The 18909-nt window shown below is 57.2% G+C and overlaps 1 protein-coding gene across 6 annotated transcripts in view; it reads left to right on the top strand.

Annotated features, from left to right (window-relative positions):
- Positions 1 to 18909, top strand: part of RABGAP1 (RAB GTPase activating protein 1) — a 58951-nt gene that overhangs the window by 6819 nt on the left and 33223 nt on the right. For 3 of the 6 annotated variants that reach the window (XM_044439759.1, XM_044439763.1, XM_044439764.1), the window contains 12 exons: positions 1758 to 1818; positions 5707 to 5956; positions 6671 to 6875; positions 7341 to 7515; positions 8185 to 8342; positions 9986 to 10096; positions 10895 to 10961; positions 11675 to 11777; positions 12510 to 12679; positions 13914 to 14088; positions 15413 to 15506; positions 15819 to 15969. In XM_044439759.1, coding sequence (XP_044295694.1) covers positions 1758 to 1818; positions 5707 to 5956; positions 6671 to 6875; positions 7341 to 7515; positions 8185 to 8342; positions 9986 to 10096; positions 10895 to 10961; positions 11675 to 11777; positions 12510 to 12679; positions 13914 to 14088; positions 15413 to 15506; positions 15819 to 15969 — 1720 coding nt within the window. Of the gene's footprint in view, positions 1 to 1617; positions 1819 to 5706; positions 5957 to 6670; positions 6876 to 7340; positions 7516 to 8184; positions 8343 to 9985; positions 10097 to 10894; positions 10962 to 11674; positions 11778 to 12509; positions 12680 to 13913; positions 14089 to 15412; positions 15507 to 15818; positions 15970 to 18909 lie in introns of all 6 variants that reach the window. The other 3 variants (XM_044439760.1, XM_044439762.1, XM_044439761.1) reach the window with 1 other exon arrangement.

Below are 18909 nucleotides of genomic sequence, written 5' to 3'. Positions count from 1 at the left end.
CGGCAACTTCTGCCGCCCGTTTGCCGTACGTCATCTGGCACTGCGTGGGTCTTGATAGGCTCCAGTGGAATTCCACATCTCAAAGAGCGTAAGAATAATTTGGTGATACCAGACTACGTTAGCAAGGTGGGAACCCTGGACCTGCCTTTACACAGGCCACTTTGCGAGCTGATTTTCTTTCAAGCTAACAGGGGAAATGTTTCCAGAGAACGGTTTCCCCCTCCTTCTGGGTGGAGCTGTTTGAGTGTGCTGCACCATCCCAGGGAGGAGCATGTTGACCTAGCCTCAAACTCAAGTCAGCCTTTGGAAACTACCTTCATGTGCAACTTGTTGATTTAGCTCTTGGCTTGGATTAGTTGCAGCTCTGATCTTATCACGGAGGGAGAACAAGCGCTCCCAGAAGTGCTCAGTGTGGCTTCCAGCTCCCTCCATGCAAGGCGAGAGCAACGGAGAACAAAAATAAATTCAGCTTGCCAGATATTGATATTCTAGTTACAGGACTCCTCTACGCTTCTGTCCCTTACGTACATCTGCAGGCACACACAAGTGAAGCTTCTGTTCTGTCAGCATAGACTTCCACCTGCTGCCGAAGCGCTTCCTTTCCCTCCCAGTTGGATTACCGTGTGCGAAGAAAAGGCAGTTGTCTACCTGTGCTCACCAGTGCATTACAAAGTAAACAGGACTCCTGTATGCTCTGGTTAGATGCTAAAGTCCAGTCTTTCAGCCATTTTCTTGGAAGTACTTAGCTTGCTTGAGGGTAGCCTTTGGGAGTGGTATAGAGCAAAAAAACGTCCGAAACACATCATGTTTTCAAAGCTTCAGTTGATTTGTGGGAAGTTTTTCATTTTATAAGTTTGCTAATGATAAAGAACGGCTGTTGGCTGCAAGGCCTGGCTGTGTCCATGTTGTAATTAATACGTTTTAGGTGATTACCTTATCCAAGATGTGAGAGAATACATTTATGTTACTGGAATATATAAATGCCTATATAGTGACGGCTTAATTTTCAGCATCGTGAAAGGTACCCCGACAACCTGAATGGAAAAGAGCCATGCTCTGTTGAAATGCATGTGTGGTTGTCATTGTTTCATGCTGTTTCCTTTTTTTATCTGCTAAATTAAATTAGTGCAGTCTTCTCTAACCCGATGCGTTGGACTACAGTTCCCAACATTCCTGGGCAGCCATGCCAATTGGAAGCTGCCCTGAGCTGAGGTTCACTTCAAGCTCAAGGGGTTCACACCTGTGGGTGGAGCTCGGCCACTGTCCCACGGGAAGTTGCATCCCCTCGTGGCCGTGCTAGTGGTGCGGAGAAAGAGGCCTCGGTGGCAGTCTGATCTAGCATGGCTTTCTGCTGCTGCTAGGAACCTGCAAAGGCTTGGGCTGCAACCTCTGGTCTGACTTTCCAGGAGAAGGGTTGCCAGCCTGGGTCTGGAGCTGTAAAGCCCCGTCTTTGCTGCCGGCCCAAGCTGTTCCTGCGGTGCTCCCCTGCCGTTACGCAGCGAGGAATCCAGAAGCACTGCAGAAGACGCGGCTTTTGGGGAGCAGCATGATGATCAAGAAATACACACCTACCTTTATTATTTATTTTATGTTTAATTGTTTTGTTTTGTTTTTCAGGCACTTATAACCCAAGCCCATTCATGAGTCAAGCTTTCCTTTTTATAAGTCATGGATGACAAAGCCTCTGTTGGAAAAATCAGTGTCTCTTCAGACTCGGTATCTACTCTTAACAGCGAAGATTTTGTCTTGATTTCCAGGCAAGGGGATGAAACGCCGTCTACCAATAATGGCAGTGATGATGAAAAGACAGGACTGAAGGTAAGAGCCTGACATCAGCCCATGTCAGCAGCACTTGACCGAAGGGAGGTGGGGGCTGGAGAGAGAGGAGTACCTCTCCTCTCGGTATGTTGTAGAATTACTACCCTGTTTCCATTGTTATCAGCTACCTGCTTACACCGGCCTCTGCCTTCTCAAAGTTATTTATTTATTTCTTAGATTTATATCCCACCTTTTTTCTTCTAAAGAGCGCAAAGTGGCGTACATCATTCTCCTCCCCCTGTTACTCACTCCCAATCTAGTGATTCCGTCTTCCAGATTTGGCCGCATGGCCTGGCTTCTCCTCCAGGCCCTTTCCTTTACTGCAGGCAGGAGAACCAGGGGTGAGGCGTGTGAGGGGCGCGCTGCCTAGACGGCCGAGGCCCTGAGTGCCCGGGAAGCCTTGCTTGTTGGTCAGCTGCTGTTCGGGCTGCGGCGAACCCCTGGCTGACGGATTGCGCTGCCAGATTGGCATGAGCTTGCGGCTTCTCTGATTTGGTGCAAAGGCTTTGGGCTGACATGCCAGGACGGAGTGGTCTGTGGGGAAACATGGCACCGTTGAGCTTGGTGTAAACACTGACAGAACTTCTCTAGCCGCTTGCCCAGATGTTTCCTGTTTCTCCGATTAATTTGTATTTCCTCTGGATTCCGAATAACAGACTCTTTCCAGGAGGTATTGTGTTCTCCGCTGAAGAAATAAGAGCTTGGCTCGGCTCCGCTTTCTAGCAGCCTCTTCAAAAGCCATTCTAGGTCACGGCACTTACCTAATGAAATTCTGGTCTGGAACTCCTCGCACATCGGTTTTGTTTGCTTGCTTGCTTGCTTGCTTCTTCCCGTGGTGCCTTAAGCCCTGGCGGGTGACAGGGCCAAGGTTAGACACGATCTCTGCACCATGCAAATCGCCGCGAGCCACTTCCTCCTCCCAGTCTTGGCCCTGTTTGGTGCTTGCCGTGTTTTGGATGATTCAAGGGAGGTCGAGCACGTTGCGGGAGTGCTGGGGGAGAAGTAAATGACAGGCACCTGTGGGGCCACCTGCTCTGTGCTGGGCTCTTCCCTCCATCAAGGAGGAATCTTTCTCGAAAAGAAACACTCATTCTGTTTTGGTTGGAAATAAATCTCTTACCGCATAGAGAGAGAAGCTGGGCAGAGCAGGGAGGGACTCCTGTCAGATGCCAGCTGCCATTTTCCTCCCCACTGCATCTGCCAGGGAGGGCGGATTGGCGTTCCTGGCCAGAGATAGCTGGACTTGGTCTGGACTGGACGTCCCAGTCATTCAGCAGTTGCTCTGACTCAGGTTGCCTCTGGTATTAGCCAAAGCTTCCCCTTGGCGTGGGAGCCGTGATTCACACGCATGTTTCACCTTCTCAGAGTTGTGGAGCTGGGAAGCGCTTCTGTGCAGCTATGTCCATGGGACAGACAGACGCTGCCTTGACGGTTATGGCTTCCTGTGAGGAGGCCAGGGAAGTGGTGCTGCCAAGATGAAGGGACTGCGGCAGCCACTTCCAGACTGTGAACACAGGCATGCGGAAACTTTTCTGAGGTCTGCCTGCAGCATGGCTCCCCACCGCTGCCCCAGAAGCGTGTTTGGTAGCAGTGTAAGAGAGGGCCTTTTGGGGCTGCGTCCAAGCTGCGGAACGCCAGGTTGGCTTTCTCTTGCCTGCTGTTCCATTGGTAGGCCCACACATTTTAATTAAACGAGCCTGCGGTGAGTAGCCGGGTCTTTTGTGTGGAGTGCTGTTTTTATCCTGTTTTGTTTTTAACCACGTTTGAATGTTCTGCTAGCTCTTTTAATCCATTTAGCTAGGTTCTATTTGTCTATGGTTGTAGCTTATCACAAGCTTATTTTTCGTGGTAGAAAGGTGGGGTTAAAATCAAATGGATGCATGCACATCTGAAGCTGCCCCTGAGAACAGAGCTTGAAGACCACAAGTGCTGGGACAGAGAAAAGGCCCACAGCTTCCAGCCTGGCCAAGCAGTCCTACTGCTCCCGGGGCATGCTGGAAGGTGTGGGCCTTTTCTCTGTCTAAACAGACAAAGGACTGCGCTTCAGATACTTGAGAAGAAGCGTAGCAGTGCTCTGAAGCCGTCACGCCACGGGCCTGGGCCATCCAGGTCAGGGTTGCCTTCTCCAGCTGACAGCAGCTCCGTCATCGTCGTCTGGGAGATGACATCTGTCATCTCTTCTACCTGGAGAGGCTGTCGGCGACTAACTCTGGGTGGCAGGCCTTATCCGAAGGTGGGTTCTCTGCAGCTGCAAATTACAGGGCGGGAGCAGCATCTCCCATCAGCTCAACTGGCTGGACTGGATCTCGGGCAGTCGGGGCTACTCCTCGCGCCTGCACAGAGAGGCTGCTAATGGGAACAGATCGCCCGATAATCTGGTCCAGGGATCTTTGACCCAGCAAGCTAGGAGTCCCCAGCTTCTCTCTTAGGTGCCTGGGCAATACTTCCTGCCCCAGAAAAGGAGATGAATGGGGTAGATGTCGAGCCCACGCCTGCTGCTTCCGTTCGCCTCCACGTTGACTCGGCTTCCCCACTGTTTGCCCTGCTGCTTCGAAGGAGAATTAAACTGCTGTTTGAATATACCACACTGCAACGCCCGTTGCCTCCAGCAAGCGTGACAGTGCTGGCTGAGGATGATGGGATGCACTGTCCCATATGTCTGGAGGGTACTAGGTTGAGAACAATTTTGCCAGAAATTGGCTGGCAGGTGAATGACCAAATAGGCCTGTGAGAAGAGATGGCTGTGGGCCAAGGGAGTGTGGGGTGTTGCACAGACTCGTGGCCGGGGGGGGGGTTCTTTTAAGTGGTGCGCCGTAGTTGCATGGCAGTTCTTTGTGAGGGCACAGGCTGCTGGTTCTGTGGCTTGTGTCATGACTCAGACTTCAGCACTTAAAGAGTTGTTGTTAGTCGCGGAGTCGCGTCCGACCCATTGCGACCCCAGGGGCAACACTCCTCCAGGCCTTCCTGCCCCCACCATCCCCCGGGTCCACCTAAGCTCACACCAGCTGCTTCAGGGACTCCATCCAGCCACCAATTTTTAAAAAGCCGACCCTCCTTGCAGAGAACCCGGTGGCAACCCGTGGCTTTCTCTGCTCCCTCCCCAGTGCCAGTTGCCCTGTTATCTTCCGCCCGCAGCCCCGTGAGGCTGGGAACGGGGGACGTGCCCAAGGACGCCCAGTATGGCTTGGCTGGAGGGAGAGTCGAGTGGCCTTGACGCGCTAACCGCTCACCCTGCCTTATGCAGCTGGCCTGCGAAGGGCCCAGAGCGGGTTCCTCCCCACTGCTCCTCCTCGCCCCTCCCACTGTTTCTGGCATTCAGGTGTTTGGGGCGCTCAAGTGACTTGACACAGGTGTGACCCACACAGGCGGGGACTTGTCGGTAGGCCTTCCCTCACACTGGCGAGCGTACAGGAATCGGGCGTGGGGCGTGGGAGGCTGCGCAGGCCCGACTCCAGCCGCAGAGCCCCGGAGCGTGGGGAGCACGCCTGCCTTGTTGGCTGCAGGAGGCTCAGTGCTGTGGGGGTCCCTTGCCAGGGCCGCCGCTCCCGTGCTCAGCTTGGGGACCTGCCCGTGCGGTTGCTGGGCAGTCGATGCGGCCGGTGGCTCCTGTCATCCCGCACAGGGAGGAGCCGGCCCCTCCGTGCGAGCCCTTCCTGCCCAAACCTGTTGAGCGGAGGCGTTACTATTCCTTCTGCATTTTGTCGGTGAGCTTCGCCGATCCGGCGTCGCCGCTCCCGGAGATGTCGCGCTGCTTGCAAATGTGGCAGCCGGAAGAGATCCGGAGCTGTGCCTGGGCCGCGCCTTGCTCTCCCCGTCTGCATCTGCCTGCCTGCGCCTTGGTCAGGACCTGCCTTCGTGTCGCTGAACTGGGGCTCTCTGTTTCCGCAGATTGTAGGGAATGGGAGCGAGCAGCAGCTGCAGAAGGAGCTCGAGGACGTCCTGATGGATCCTCCGCTAGAAGACCCCTCGCTTGACCGGGGTCACGAGGAGGAGGAGGAGGAGGAGGATCACCCCCACGATGGCGAGGCGGAGGAGCCAGTCCTCCTGGAGGCCTCCGCATCCTCCACCATTAACCCCGTGTCCGTGGCGGGCCCTCAGAAACCCGAAATGAGCCTTCCGGTGAAGCCAGCACGGGGAGGTGAGACGGCCTCGGCGTGCGTGCCGGGGGCGGGTGGGAGGTGAGGCAGGAGCAGCTCTCGGAGGCTTCTGCCGAGAGGTTGCCAGCCGGGCACCGCCATCGCGGCCTCGCACAGCCACCGGCGTTGCCGACGAGCGTCAGCCTGCCAAGAGCCACCGGTCGGTCGAGTGTCGGCACTGATCCGCTGATGAACCGGCCTTTCTGGTGTCGCCGCCCTTGGGGCTTTCCCCCCGTGGCCCCCAGACCGTGGAGTTGTCTGCCCAGGAGCCTGGCTGCCGGCTTCACTGGGAATGTCTCAGGCAGTGGGCTGCGGTCTGGTGTTAAGCGTTGGTTGGCCTCGTCGAGAGATGCGCCGGGTCTGTGCTACATGATGGCGCAAATGCAGAGCTCTGCGCGTCAAGGAGTGGGTGTGCCAGAGAACGTTAAGCGAGTTCTGTGCCTATATGGAAAACCCTCCTTTGCCTCAGTGTGTGTGGTAAAGGGTCCACGTGACCATATCCGCGTTGCCTAAATTAACCGACGTACTCGTTAATGGACATTTATGTATGGTTAAATTGTATGTCTGCATGTGTGCATGGTTCTGGGGGCACCACGATTGGGAGGGCTGGTACTTGGCGCGCGCGTGTGTGTGTGTATGCATGCGCACCTTCCATGGTGCCCTTCCCTATTTCCTCATGGCCTGCGATCTGAGAGTTGCCCACTCCGGCCTTGCAGATTCTGAGCAGTCGAGCCCTTTCACTCCGGTGGCTGATGAGGACAGCGTCGTCTTCAACAAGCTGACCTACCTGGGCTGCGCCTCGGTCAACGCCCCCAGGAGCGAGGTGGAAGCCCTGCGGATGATGGCCATCCTGCGAAGCCAGTGCCAGATTTCCGTGGATGTGACACTTTCGGTGCCGAACGTGTCCGAGGGGACTGTGAGGTGCCTGTCCGCAGAGGCGGGGGGCGGTGGGGGAGGTTGGATCCGTCCGGCTGCAGTATAGGAAGTGGTTCCTCAAGCAGCACAGGATGCCAGGGAACCTCAGCGGTGCCTTCCGGCTCCCATAGCGTGGGGGCCCCCCGTGATACCACCACAGTCTGTCATGGGTTTTCAAGGCGATGATCCCCCGAGTCAGTGCCGCTTTCTGCCTCTGCTTCCGTTTCCCACAAATTGGAGGGAGAAGGCCTCTTTCAGGACTGGTGTTTCGTGCCGTTGGCAGGCTTTTAAAGCACTGATTAAAACTAAATTGCTTTTAAATCACTCTTATCTTATCATGGTGCCTGTCTAGCTTATAACACTTGTATTAGGATAAATAAACCACTTAATTGATGAAAGATCGCACCTCTCTCTGTGGCTAGTGTGCCCATTTCCCTTATTCTCCTTCCATCTTTTGTTTTCAACCAACAGGTTGTTGGAACCTCCGACCAACACAGAAATAGCCAACTACCCCATTTACAAGATCCTGTTCTGCGTGCGAGGACATGATGGCACTCCGGAGAGCGACTGCTTTGCTTTCACTGAAAGCCATTACAACTCGGAGCTCTTCCGAATCCACGTCTTTCGGTGTGAAATACAGGAAGCTGTAAGTCCAGCATTTGTGCTGAGCAAGGTCTGCGGTGTAGAGCAGAGCCTCTGATCCTCGCTGAGGAGGCCCCAGGTTTGACCTCTGTTGTCTCCAGGTAGCGGGAAAGAGGCAGTTAATCTTGGCCCGCTTCCCAGGATCAGGGCTGCACCGGTTTGTCGGATAAGGACTGTGACGGCTGGGGGGGGGGGGGTGTGCAGGGATCGAGGTGGCAGAGGAGGGTGAGGTTATCTCAAGGTCGCCGTCTCCAGATGCTCAGGCAGACCATGGAAACAGGATTTGGAAGTGAAGGGAGAGGAGGAAGACCGGCCTGGCCTGGCCCCCGGCCCCCTGACGCAGCCGTGGGCTGGAATGGCTGCCCAGTGAGAGGCCTGCATCCATCCCAGGTGCCAGCCCTGCTCCAGAAGGCTGCACCCGGCGGGGACACGCCAGGCCCCAGACGGCAGCTGCAGCCAGAATGCAGTTTTCCCGGGAGAGAGTGCGGGGTTTGGGTACGGGGGGATCAGTGCATGTGGGGGCAGGGACTGCTGATGCCACCCTCAGCCCCTTGCTCAGCGCTGTAAAAATCACCTTCCTGCAGCTCCCAGCATCCCCCCGCCAGCTTTTTTCTGTCTCAGCTCACGTGGGGTTGTACCCTTAATCTCTTTCTCTGGCTCCTTGTGTCCGCAGGTGAGTCGAATCCTGTACAGTTTTGCCACCGCCTTCCGCCGTTCTGCCAAAGAAGCCCCACTCGCGGTCCCTGTCGCCCCGCAAACACCCGACAGCGACATCTTCACGTTCTCGGTCTCTCTGGAAATAAAGGAAGATGATGGGAAAGGGTATTTCAGGTACGCCCTCCCCACCAGAGCACCTGCAGATCATGGTGGCTTTCGGGGCACGTGAAGCAGGCTTCCCCAACTCGGCACCCTCCAGACTTTTCGGACTACAACTCTCCAGATCGGACTGTTGGCTAGGCTTGCTGAGTGTGATGGGAGTTTTAGTTACAGGCACCTGGAGGGTGCCCATTTGGTGAAGACTGATGTAAAGCGTATTGTCCAAAGTCAAGCTGGAAGTCAGGCGTTAATGTGCTGTTTTATTTGGGATTTTGGGCTCTGAAGGTCTGCTTCGAATGCTTGGTTTGAAGCTCTTACCATTCATTGGACTTTTAGCCTCTCCCTTAAGGGGTTGTTTTACATGCATTGACACCCCAACTTTTACATTTTGGAGAGCTGAATTCAGTGCCCTCTGAGGAACCAACGCCCTTTCCCAAATATGCTGGCTAATACTGTTTTTTCAGGCACCTGAAAATGTTTCCTCTTGCACTTTGGTCACATCAGCGACTTTCCTTCTTACTGTTTCCTTTCTTCAGTCATCAGAGTATCTGCCGAAAAATTAAAATGGTAAACCAAATAAATTCTCTCAGGGTGTGTCCGAGCTCTCAGCCTCCTGTGGCCTGTCTTGCAGGTGGTGGGCGCAGAACGTTTCTCCAGTGGCCACGGTGGAAATTTTTTGTTTTTGCTAAACAGGCTCTTGTGCCCAGCGAAGGCCAAGAAATCGCTTGTGGCAAAGAATATCCTGTAAAAAAAATCCTGTTTTTTTCTGCTTGTACACAAAAGCAGTATTTTAAAGGCTGCTGAAGTTTCTCGCCCGCTTTGGTTTGAGCATACTGGACTCTGAGTCCAAGCCCCCAAAATGGCAAAACTGCGTCTTTTTCAGCTGGCTTTGTCCAACCTCCCGGTTTTCCACGGCCGTCTTCTCCCACTTTGGCACTGTGCTGCCACCCACTGTCTGCTGTTGCCAATGTCAGGCGGGCAGGGGGTGCTTCAGTCAGAACCTCGAGTTTTCATTTGGTGGCTCTCTCTCTCCAAAATAATTGGGCACAGAGGCATCATTGGAAGACTGGTACCTCCTAGCGCAACATTCCTCAGCCTGGTGCCCTCGGGCAGCTTCATCCTCATTGCAAAAGTGGACCCGTCACTGGGCAAGGCCTATCTTTGGTGCTGATGGCCAGAAGACCTTCACAGACTTTCCACCTCTGTCCTGGCTTGTGGCCGCCACCAGTCCACCTGTCGAACACGACTGAGCTTCATGCCCTTCTGGAAGAGGGTTTAGCCCCGAGCTCCAGGAGCCTGCATAATGGATTGCACTCCCCAGAGAGGTCCGCCTGGCGCTGTCGTTACTTGTTTTTCGGTGCCAGGCTAAGACCTTTTTATTTAAATGATATTTTAATAATGTTTAATATTACCTATAGGTTTTAATTTGCAGCCGGAATGAATCGGGTCTTTAATTTGTATAATCTGTATTTTTTGTATTACATTTGTTTGTTTATGTAAGCCGTCCGGAGGCGTTAAGCGATGGGACGGCAGATAAAAACTCTAAACAAACAAACGGCACACCAGTCCTCCCAGGACCCAGGGAGCTGGCCGGGGCGTGCCCTGGTTGCCGCCATGTCGCGGCCTCTTCAAAAACTCTGTGCTTCTCCTGTTGACAGTGCCGTTCCCAAAGACAAGGACAGGCAGTGCTTCAAGCTGCGCCAGGGCATCGACAAGAAGATCGTCATCTACGTGCAGCAGACGACCAACAAGGAGCTGGCCATTGAAAGGTAGCATGGCCCGACTTCCTTCGCCCTCTTCCGTTCAGCTCTTTTGGGGACCTTGCAGGCAGGAGCGGCCCTTGGGTTCTCCTTGCAGCGCCCCTGGGATTTATAGCTTTCAGAACGTGCCGCAAACGCAGTTAGGAAGTCTGTGCACCTTCTGCCTCCTCCTGGCTGCTGGGCAGAGGCAAATAGGAAAAGCCCCTCGAGGTTTTCAGCCCAGCCGGGCTCCTGCTGCTATCTCTGGACTGTGATCCTTGGGGAGGAAGTCCAGGTGCAGGTCTGGGAGGGGCACCGTGTCTACACAAGAGCCGCTGGGCCTGAGTGGGGCGGTTGGAATGCCTGGGTGTGAAGGAGGACCCACTGCAGTGGGAGTCTGGTGGAAGGGGGAGGATCAGTGTGCTGGGGCACGTCTGGATATAAGCGCTGTCGCAAGGCGTGCTGGAGGGAGGATTGCACTGGGCACCACGGCTAAAACGGGGATCGTATAGGGTTGGAAAAGGGCTCCTGCCAGGATCCAGGGGCTGGAGCTACCCCTGTGAGGAAAGGCCCCGAGAGCGGGGACAGTTTCGGGGTGTGCAGGACCGTGCGTCACGCAGAGAAAATGGGAAGGGAGGCCTTTCCTCTCTGTCGCCCTTTGTCCCGCTGCTGGGTTTTCCGTGGGCATTGGGTTGGCCGCTGTGGGAACAGGATCCTGGATGGGATCCACCCTAGGCCTGATCCAGCAGGGGACTTTTTGTGTTCTTTCGAAAAGCTCGGTAACCCTGGCTTCTCAACAAAGCTGCCTGGGTGTTGCCCCGATTGCAGGTGCTTTGGGCTCCTCCTCAGCCCAGGGAAGAACGTGCAGAGCGGCGATATGCACTTGCTGGACCTGGTAAGGCGCTCTCGGGTAGCAGCTGAGGATTCCAGGGCTCGGGTGGGAGGCCTTCGACCCTCCGTTTCAGGGGATTTCCACCCTAGACGTACAATAGGGCCCATTCCCCATGCATCATACCCATTTCCAAAATCCCCGCCTTCTGGAGTTTTTTTCCTGCCCAGCTCATTGTATCCTGCCATTCCAATCGCATCGCAGCCCTCAGAAACCTCAGGGGCACCTTCGTTTTCCAAACCCTGACCCTACCCTGGGTTTCCACCCTAGGCCTGCAGTAGGGCCCATCCTCCCTGCTCATGGATACCGTGACCCCGGCCCAGTTTGCCTGGGAGAGGCCTGGAGAAGGAGGCTCAGGTGGCAGGGGCACTTCAGCAGTGGATGCAGTGAGGGGCCTGGGAAGCACTGAACCGGCTGATGCTGGGAGCATCTCTCCGTCCCGGCACCTCCAAGTGCTCCCCTTTGGGTCCCCCAGCATCCCAGCCGTTGCCTTCCACCTGGACGGTGCAGGGCCTGCCCTCCCCCTGGGTTGGGTCTCCCAGATGGGATTTCTTCGGGGCCAAACGCTGCCCTCTGCAGGATCCGGGGAAGCTTCGCAGGCCGGACCGGGCGCATGCCTGGGAGGTACCACACCCTGCTGTGTCTGCTTCAGGGGAACTCTAGTCTTGGCCTAGCAGGGCATGGCCTTCGTTTTAAATTGCCCAGCTTGTCTTTTTTAGGAGTCCATGGGCAAAAGCTCTGATGGAAAATCTTACGTCATCACGGGCAGCTGGAACACCAAGTCTCCGCATTTCCAAATAGTGAATGAAGAAACGCCAAAAGGTTTGTGGCTGAGAACTTGTCCGATGGGTTCCGATTCCCGGAGGCCAGCAGGTCAGGGGTTTTCCGTGGGGCCAGGCTTCCTGCCAGGCCACGCGTCCTTGAGATTTCCGGGAGAGGCCCTTTGTCCAGGCGCACCACCTTGTGCGACCGCGACCTCTGGTGACACTGTGCGCAGGGGAAGCTGCTGGCAGGAGCCTCCTCTGCTGCCCTTCGACTCGCAGGTCAAGGCTTGTCTTGGCACAGCCCTGGCGTGAAGCCGTCCGTCGCGTTTGTCCTGCGGTGGTGCTGTTGGCAGCGTTCTGAAGCCTCTTCTCAGCGGTCAGAGCTGCCTCGGTGGCCTGCTCACGCCCCAGGGGGCTGCAGATCATCTGGAAACTGTGCGGGCTCTGAGGCCCTGTCCTCACACCCACCGGCATTAGTGTCCGGCACGAGAGTGCTTTCCTGTGACGGCGCCTCGATTAGGGGGTGCCCGCTGCACCCGGTGAGGAGCCCCACTTTCTCCATCGGTGACTGACCAGCCAGGAGCCCTTAGGTCCGCCGGTGCTCCGAGGCTGCCTCCCGTTCTGCTTTCCTCTTTTGCTTGGCCTGCTCCTTTGCTTTCTTTGCCTGTCTTTTGCAGAGGGTCCTCTCTTGCCAACACTTTTTGGTTACCGTTGCCTGAAAAGTGGGACAGCTCTGGTCTCACAGGCCAAAGGGAGGCCTTGTCACACGGTTCTGCTTCTCTCCCGCCAGACAAAGTGCTCTTCCTGACCACGGCTGTGGATCTGGTGATCACGGAGGTGCAGGAGCCGGTCCGCTTCCTCCTGGAGACCAAGGTCCGCGTCTGTCCCGCCAACGAGAGGCTGTTTTGGCCCTTCAGCAAGCGGAGCTCCACGGAGAATTTCTTCCTGAAGCTGAAGCAGGTGAAGCAGCAAGCTTTGGAGGCCTCTCGGCCCGCTTCTGCCTTTTGTTTCTTTTCTTTGCATTCATTTGGGGTTTGGCTCTGGGGCCGAGCAGAGGACCAGGGACTGGGGGCTTGTCTGGGCCAAGCCTTCTTGTGGAGGATGTAGCAACCCGTGGTTGCTGGTCAAGATGGCTTCTGTAGAACCGCGTGCAGGGGAACAGCGGCAGGAGAGGGCTCTTGGTCCCGTGAAGCAAGGGCTCTCGGCCTCCCAGAAGTTTGGCACGGCTGCACCCTTCCCTGCATGACACTGGCATTCCAGTGCGGCTGATGTGGCCGTGCTGGTCTCCGAGAATTCGTTCAGCTTCTCTGCAAAGTGCAGAGGCTGAGACAATTGCTTCTGCTGGCTATAAATATCTCTCTGCCCCAAAGGCACAAACTTGTTAGCTCAAGGAAGTTTATCTTTCTGGGCGAATTCCGTCACCTTTTGTCTCGCTCCTCCGGCCTCCATTGTAATGCTTTATCTGGCTCCTTGTGGGCTTGTTCTCAGGCCCTGGCTGGACTTGTTCAAGAGGCGCTGGTATCATTTTGGGCCCTGCTTTGGTTTCTCCTTTTTGGAACTGTGGTTAAGAGGCTTTGCTTGATAACTCCAAAGTGAGACAGGATTCCACAGGTACACACAAGCGGTTGAAAACACCAACCAACCGCAGGGTTGTAGTGTGAATCCCGTTTCTCGTGATATTGGAATTTTGCTGTAGGGGGCAGCTTTGTAGAACTGGAGACTTGTTTTTTTCTCAGGTAAATTAAAACATGGGATAACTTTTTCATGTAGAAGCATTTCTGTTTGAGAAACGTCCTAGTTGGAAGGCAGGAAGTTCTAAGCAGTTGCAAATGGTGCTTTGGAAGGGACTTTCCACCTCCCTTCCGCATCGGCTTAGGAACTTTGATGTTGTGAAATGCCAAGGACTCTTCTCAGGCACTTGTGGGGAAGTTCTCCACGGCAGAATGTTGGAAAAACAGAGCAGCTTTTGTGGAAGGGTGTGGAATGTTAAGCTGACGAGGGCAGGTGTGGGGGGAACCCCGCAGGGCCCAGGGACAGTGGAGGCTGGGGAGAAGCTTGAGGACTAGGAGGCTGAACATGCAGGTCTGGGAGGTGGGGAGGTTGCAGGACAGACAGCCCCGAAGCCAGCCGGGGGGGCAGAGGGAGTAGCGGAATAGCCGCAGGACTGGGCCTCCCTGTGCGTTGTCTCCGTTAGATCAAGCAGAAGGATCGGAAGAACAGCACCGGCACGCTCTATGAAGTGGTGTGCCTGGAGAGCGAGCTGGAAAGGGAGAGGAGGAAAACCACTGCAAGCCCCGCACTCCGCCTGCCGCCGTCGGGACCCCAGGGATCCACGATCCCCTCCCCTCCTGAGGATGACGAAGAGGAGGGTAGGCGGGGCTTGGGGACCTGCGGGGGGTGGGGGTGGCTTTTCTGGGATCATCGCCCGTGTGCCTTGCTTGGCCAACGCCGCTCGCCAGCCACGGCGGGTGCAGCTGTGCAGCCAGCTTGGTGTGGGTGCTTGTTGGATGGGGGGCCTGGGAGCTGCGGGTTCTAAGCCCTCTCGGCCGTGGCATCAGCTGGTTCTTCGGGCCAGTCACAGATTCTCAGCCGCCCCTTCCTCGCAGCGTCGGCATCACGAGGACGGGTTCCGTGCAAGAAGAAGAAGGGCGGGGTAGAGATGGTGGTGATGACGATGAGAAATACTTAGGCATTTGCAGAATCGGGAATATGTTCCAGAATTCCAGAGCGTGGCCTCTGGGGCCCACTTTGCCTGGATGATTTTATAGGGCTGCCTGTTAACAGATTCTCTTGGGAAGCTTCCAGTTCAAGATCCAGCATTAAAAAACATACGAAGTATCATGGCGAAAAATGCCAGGCCAATAAAATGCAGCGTGAGAAACTTCCTTCGATAAAGATGGCGTAAGTCGGAGGTCAGGTTAAAAACATGCCAGAAGCGAGAGCCCAAGAAGGCTTTGAAGGGTCACGGTTCGTGCCCAGTGCAGGCAGCGGGAGAAGGCGAGCTTTTCAGGCAGGGCTGCTCACTGCGAGGGCCCGTTCCGCAGCGGCCGATCGCCTCTCTCCGCTGGGCAGAAGCTGCACGGCACATTCCCCACAGGTCATCTTTAGGTCTGGGGAGTGGGCGATCTTTCCAGCAAGCTGGTCCCAAGCCCCGGCAGTTTAAACTGGGCCTGGGAAAAGACAGCGCATTGGTGCGTCCGATAAAGCACTGGCAGGACAGGGCAGGGATGCCGAGTTGTGGCCGCTTGCAGGTCTGTGTTGAACCCGCTGCTGCCTCCAGGTTCGTCATAAAGGTGCCCCATGCCCTGCCCCAGGCGCTACGGGGTGTCGCCAGAGCGTAGGTGAAGGGGACTGTGCTGGACCAGATTGTGGGACCTGGTTGGGACATGGGTCTTTGGGGGAGGTGGAAAAGGAGTCACATCTCTGCTGGGTGCCACGACTTTCCCGGCGAACACGATTTGCTCTGCCTCACGTACACAGCTTGATTCCCTCGCACTCTTGCCTCTTCCTCCCGGGTGTCAAACTGGAATCCCTCCCCCCCAAATCCAGTTTGGAGCCGACTCCCTCTGCGCTTTATTTCATCGGCATAAAATCTGTGCAGGTGTGCCTGTCCGCACGCACTTCTCCAAATGGACGGAACCGTCTCCCTGCTTGCGCCTCACCTCTCCCTGGGTCTGCGTTTGTGTCTTGCAGATAACGATGAGCCTCTGCTGAGCGGCTCCGGCGACGTCTCCAAAGAGTGTGCGGAGAAAATCCTTGAGACGTGGGGGGACCTTTTGGCCAAGTGGTAAGCAGCCCCCCCCCCGCCGCCGCCACCGCCCTCTCTGGCTCTTCCCCACATCAAAATCCTCTCTGCTGAATCGGCCTCTTTCCTTGGAGGCCGGGGCACGTGAGATGGCGAGCGCGAGTCGAGCCGGGGCACACCCTTCACCCGTGCGGTTCTCCACGGCTTTACTTGCTGCGAATGACCCAGAGAGCTATCGGTGGCACGCAATCGGCAGCAAGGGCGTGGGGCAGCCAGCGGGGTCTGCCCTGCCTCCACAGACACTCCTCCTCCTGCCCGCCCTGAGTGGATCCGCATCTCCTTCCTCCCATCCAGGCACCTGAACCTGAGTGTGCGGCCAAAGACCTTGCCCGCGCTCGTGAGAAGCGGGGTCCCCGAGGCACTCCGGGGGGAGGTCTGGCAGCTGCTGGCTGGATGTCACAACAACGACCACCTGGTGGAGAAGTACCGCATTCTCATCACAAAGGTAGGCCGGTGCACCATTTCACATGTGTGCGTGGTTGAAGGCTGCTTAGCTGAACCTCACGCTGCTCCTGGTGCTTGGCACCCGCCGGGCGCGTTGGCTGTTGGGCGGCAGCGGGTTTTGCTCCGCCTCTGCGGGACTCTGGCCGCCGCGACGCTTGTGGGAGGCCGTTCGCCTGGGCAGACCAGGAGTGGCGGGCATCCCTTGGCAGAGGATGCAGAGGAGTGGCCCTTGTTGTCCGTCTTGCCCCGCACCACGCCACTCCAGGAGCCCTTAGGATGCTCTCCAGGTCAGTTCCTCCGGCGTTCTTTCCCATCCCCGCTGCAGCAAGAGCTGTGACGTCCTTGCGGGGCCCCCCGTGGACTGGGCGCTTCGGGGAGGCCATGGCGGGAACAGGTCAGCGACGTGGAAAGCTCCAAGTGGTTCTGGGGCCGGAAGCCGCTCCGGCTGATCTGTTTGTCGTTCCAGCAGGCAAGACGGAGTCTTGCACTTTAAACAAAGCGCACAGTTTGTAAGGCTCGCACGTGGAGAAGGAGTGAGGCCAGGGTGAGGTGGTGGCCCGGCTGGCCAGCACTGCTCTTGAGCAGCGCCCTGTGGGATGGAGGCCAGGCCCGCAGGATGTGAGTGGGTGGCAGTGCGTGGTGCCACGAGCCGTCCGCGGAAGCAGCCGGTGGGTCGCTGGGCACTCGGCCCGTGGCGTGAGTCGGGCATGTCGGACGAGCACCGCATCCAAGCTGGGAGAGGTGGAAATAAATGGGCCCGTGCACGCTCTGCTGTGGGGTAGGGCCGCCGCGCAGGGGCCCGCGCAGGAGGATCGCCTGGCAGGCGGCATGGACCGTTCAGCTGTGCTGCGGAAGGAAGAGGGGACCTGTTTGTGTCTGACTGTGTGTTGGGGCTCGGGGAAGCTGCTCTGCCTGACTGCACGGGGCACACCGCACTGTTGCCCCCCATCCGGGATCCAGATAGCGTTCGTGTGGGGGCGAACCACATGGTCCTCCTGCATCCCTTTGCCTCCTCTGCCCCCCCACCCCCCATGCCAAGCTGCAGAGGCAAGGGTGGGGACCTCCTGCTGCTTGGCGGGGCTCTTCTTCAGTGTGTGCCCCAGGCCAGGCCCGGCCAGGCCCGTGCTGCCTCCCCGCTTCCTTGGGCCGGCACCGCGTGGGGTGGGCGCAGTGGCTCTTGCGACACGCAGTGGCTCATGGTATCGATCCAGCTGCCAGGGCTTCCTCTTGCAACTTCCCAGCAGTGCAGCCCCCGCCCCCCCCCCCATGCTACCTGGCAGCCTGCCTTTCCTCTCTCAGTGGGCGGTTCTCCAGCTAATGTCACCCCCCTGGTGGGGGCTCCCCCGGCCAGAAATGCCACCTTAGCTGGATTAGGGGTTGGGCAGAGGGGAAGCCAGATGCTTGCTCTTTCTGCTTGAGGTCCCCCCCATCTGCTCTGGCCCTTCTGCAATCAGGCGGTGCCTAGTTTTGCTCCTCTGCAGCACAAGCGTGTGCACAGCCCCTCCTGACTCGCAGTAGCTCGATTCCTTCCCCGCTCATTCTTTCCCACTTCTTCCCAGAAGAATATCCACAAGACCCTGCGGTAGAGGGAGGAGTCGATCTGTGCCGATCGACTGGGGTTTGAGTCACGCTGCGCTCGGCCCTTCGGGTTTGCTTGGCGTGGAGTTTGCACTCGGACTAGGCAGGGGCCTGCAGAGGATTCTCCCTGCAGGACGCCTGGGTGCCGGCCTCGGATGCCCTGGCCAAGCGGGGCCGATCCGGTCATGTCAGATGCTTAGATTTCGGCTGCAAGTCTTCCGGCCTTTCTCCCTGGCCTTGCGGGAAAGCTGCATGTCAAGAAACCCTGAAGCTGGGAGGGTGGGGAAGTGAGCGTCACTTTCGCCCACCTTTGCTCTCTGGTTCTCTGCTTTGGGAGGCGAGCGCAAGGACCCCAGGCAGGTTTGTGCGCCCGGCTTCATTTGCTGCCCAGACCAACCTCCTTCCATCCGCCCCCCCCCCCCCCCACCGGCCTTTTTGTCTTGGCTGGCAGCTGCGTTAGGCGCACGTGCTCGCCCGCAAACAGCATCTGCTGGCTGGGCTTCTCCTGCCGCGTGAGTAGCTGCTCCGCTGGCCCCAGCGAGCTGCGGCTGCTGCTTCAGCTCGCGCTGGCTCAGCAAGAGCCGGGGACGTGAGCAAGGTGGTCCGTGATGGCACCGGACCGGTCCGTGCCCCAGCATCTCCCTTCCCGCCACGTTTAATCCCTCGGCCGCCAGCCGGGCTCCTTTGGGTGCTCAGGCCGCTTAGAAAGACGCACCAAGGGGGGGAAAAGCACCGCAGATAATGGCAGTCCTCTTTCTGGCGGTGCAAAGCTGCTTTTACCACGATGCGTTGAAGTGCTGTGGAACCACGTTGCGGAAAGGCGCCGTGCGGTGCCCGAAAGGGACCCGCCAGCGGACATGCTTCTGCAGTGCGGTGCAGCTTCCTTCCCAGCTGGGCCTTTGCTTGGTTTACGTATTGGGCCACCAGGGACGCTCTGCTCAGCGTGCAGAGGGGCGTTGCTGTTGATGCTTCCTGTCCCAGCAGAGGTCCTTGCCCTGCGGAGGATGCAGGCGCTCGGGAGGGCAGGGAAGGCCGCCCTTGACGATGCCTCTGCTGCAGGAATCGGCCGGGAACGTGTGCCGCCTTTCCCCCCGCCCCCTGTTAGCCAGTTGCCATGTCCCTCAGGAGGGGCACCTCTTGAAGAACCACGCATTCATCAAATTAACCTCGCTGCCTTCCCTGGGAGGCAGGGGTGGAACATGGGCACTTGATTCCCCAGAGGCAGAGTGGCGTTATCCCAGGATTGGGCCTGTTTCCCTGCTAAAGAAATCGTAGCCCAGGCTTCCCCGGCTGGGTGCCCCCCAGGAATGTCGGTCTGCGACTTCCAGCCCCTTCAGCCAGCATGCTGGAGATGCGCTGCGGG

Source organism: Varanus komodoensis, unplaced genomic scaffold (genome assembly GCF_004798865.1).
Source record: "Varanus komodoensis strain SLA01 unplaced genomic scaffold, ASM479886v1 scaffold36, whole genome shotgun sequence".
Lineage (NCBI taxonomy): Eukaryota > Metazoa > Chordata > Lepidosauria > Squamata > Varanidae > Varanus > Varanus komodoensis.
Note: the sequence above shows the minus strand (reverse complement) of the source record. Positions and strands in the feature narration are given on the sequence as shown.